This window comes from Melospiza melodia, chromosome 7 (genome assembly GCF_035770615.1).
Source record: "Melospiza melodia melodia isolate bMelMel2 chromosome 7, bMelMel2.pri, whole genome shotgun sequence".
NCBI classification, from domain to species: Eukaryota; Metazoa; Chordata; class Aves; order Passeriformes; family Passerellidae; genus Melospiza; species Melospiza melodia.
In genome coordinates this window covers 1,840,037-1,841,673 of record NC_086200.1, presented here as the reverse complement: position 1 = coordinate 1,841,673, position 1,637 = coordinate 1,840,037, and the positions used below count along the sequence as shown (strand labels likewise).

The window sequence follows — 1,637 nt, the reverse complement described above, 5'->3', positions numbered from 1 at the left end:
CCTCCTCAGGGTTGCTTTGACGTTGCCATCAGAGCCTGCAGGTCCAGAGCTGCCCCTGGACAGTGCCAGAGCTGGGAGGGGTCTGCAGGACAGAGATGAGCCCCCAGGATTGGGCTGAGCTCTGGCAGCACTGGCAGGGCCCAGCCCAGGGCACAGGGAAGCAGCTGCTGGCAGGGACAGCTCCAGGCTGTAGAGCCCTGGGTAGGGAGTGTGTGGAATGTGCCCCCAAGCTGTGCTGGGATATTTAAGGTCCTCTCCAAGCAAAAATATTCCATGATTACTTTTTTTACAGATCCAAATGCCAAGGCACCAGCAAATGTCCAACAGCAGCTCCATCAGGCACTTCCTCCTGCTGGCATTGGCAGACACACGGCAGCTGCAGCTCCTGCACTTCTGCCTCTTGCTGGGCATCTCCCTGGCTGCCCTCCTGGGCAACAGCCTCATCATCAGCGCCATAGCCTGCAGCCACCACCTGCATAGGCCCATGTTCTTCTTCCTGCTCAACCTGGCCCTCAGCGACCTGGGCTCACTCTGCACCACTGTCCCCAAAGCCATGCACAATTCCCTCTGGGACACCAGGGACATCTCCCACACAGGATGTGCTGCTCAGCTCTTCTTCTTTCTGTTCTTCATCTCAGCAGAGTATTTCCTCCTGACCATCATGTGCTATGACCGCTACGTGTCCATCTGCAAACCCCTGCACTACGGGACCCTCCTGGGCAGCAGAGCTTGTGCCCACATGGCAGCAGCTGCCTGGGCCAGTGGCTTTCTCAATGCTCTGCTGCACACAGCCAATACATTTTCCCTGCCCCTGTGCCATGGCAATGCCCTGGACCAGTTCTTCTGTGACGTGCCCCCAATCCTCAAGATCTCTTGCTCACACTCTAACTCCCACAGGGAACTTGGTTATCTTGTTGTTACTTGCTGTTTAGCACTTTGCTGTTTTGTGTTCATTGTTTTCTCCTATGTGCAGATCTTCAGGGCTGTGCTGAGGATACCCTCTGAGCAGGGACGGCACAAAGCTTTTTCCACCTGCCTCCCTCACCTTGCTGTGGTATCCGTGTTTATCAGCACAGCCATATTTGCCTACATGAAGCCCTCCTCCATGTCCTCCCCATCCCTGGATCTGGCCCTGTCAGTTCTGTACTCAGTGGTGCCTGCAGCCCTGAACCCCCTCATCTATAGCCTGAGGAACCAGGAGCTCAAGGCTGCAGTGAGAAGACTGATGACTGGATAGTTTCAGAGACATTAAAGGGCTGGCCAAATTCTACAAATGACGTGAAATAAAAGTAATGTTATTGATGGCTTGATAGAGGCTTTTTTTCCCCCTTTCTATTAGTTTTATCATATGGTCCACAAAGAAATGTCATTCTTTGTGCCATCTCTCATTTTGTTTGTCTCCACCTTCCCTGTGCCCACAGACTGTGTCAATGAGGGGCTGCACTCTCAGTGGCTTTAAAGGATCTAAAGAATCTCCAAGCAAAGCTTTCTGCAGAGACGCCCTTTTGTTCCCTTCTCTGAAGCTGCAGCAGCAATGTCTGTGTGCAGAGCTGGGGGCAGGTCAGTGCTGGTACAGCAGCTGTGCCCAGCAGCAGCAGCACTTGGTGTTGCCAGTGCTGCTGCCATGGCCCTGCCCC

General features: G+C 53.9%; 1 protein-coding gene across 1 annotated transcript; it reads left to right on the top strand.

Moving 5' to 3' along the window:
• Positions 1-316: 316 nt before the first annotated feature.
• On the top strand, positions 317-1,237 carry LOC134420863 (olfactory receptor 14J1-like). Its single transcript, XM_063161274.1, has one exon. The coding sequence runs from the start codon at positions 317-319 to the stop codon at positions 1,235-1,237; it is 921 nt and encodes a 306-aa protein (XP_063017344.1).
• Positions 1,238-1,637: the final 400 nt, after the last annotated feature.

Bases quoted from the DNA above. Each gene is read 5' to 3' on its own strand.
- LOC134420863 (XM_063161274.1), top strand. From the start codon at position 317: ATGTCCAACAGCAGCTCCATCAGGCACTTCCTCCTGCTGGCATTGGCA.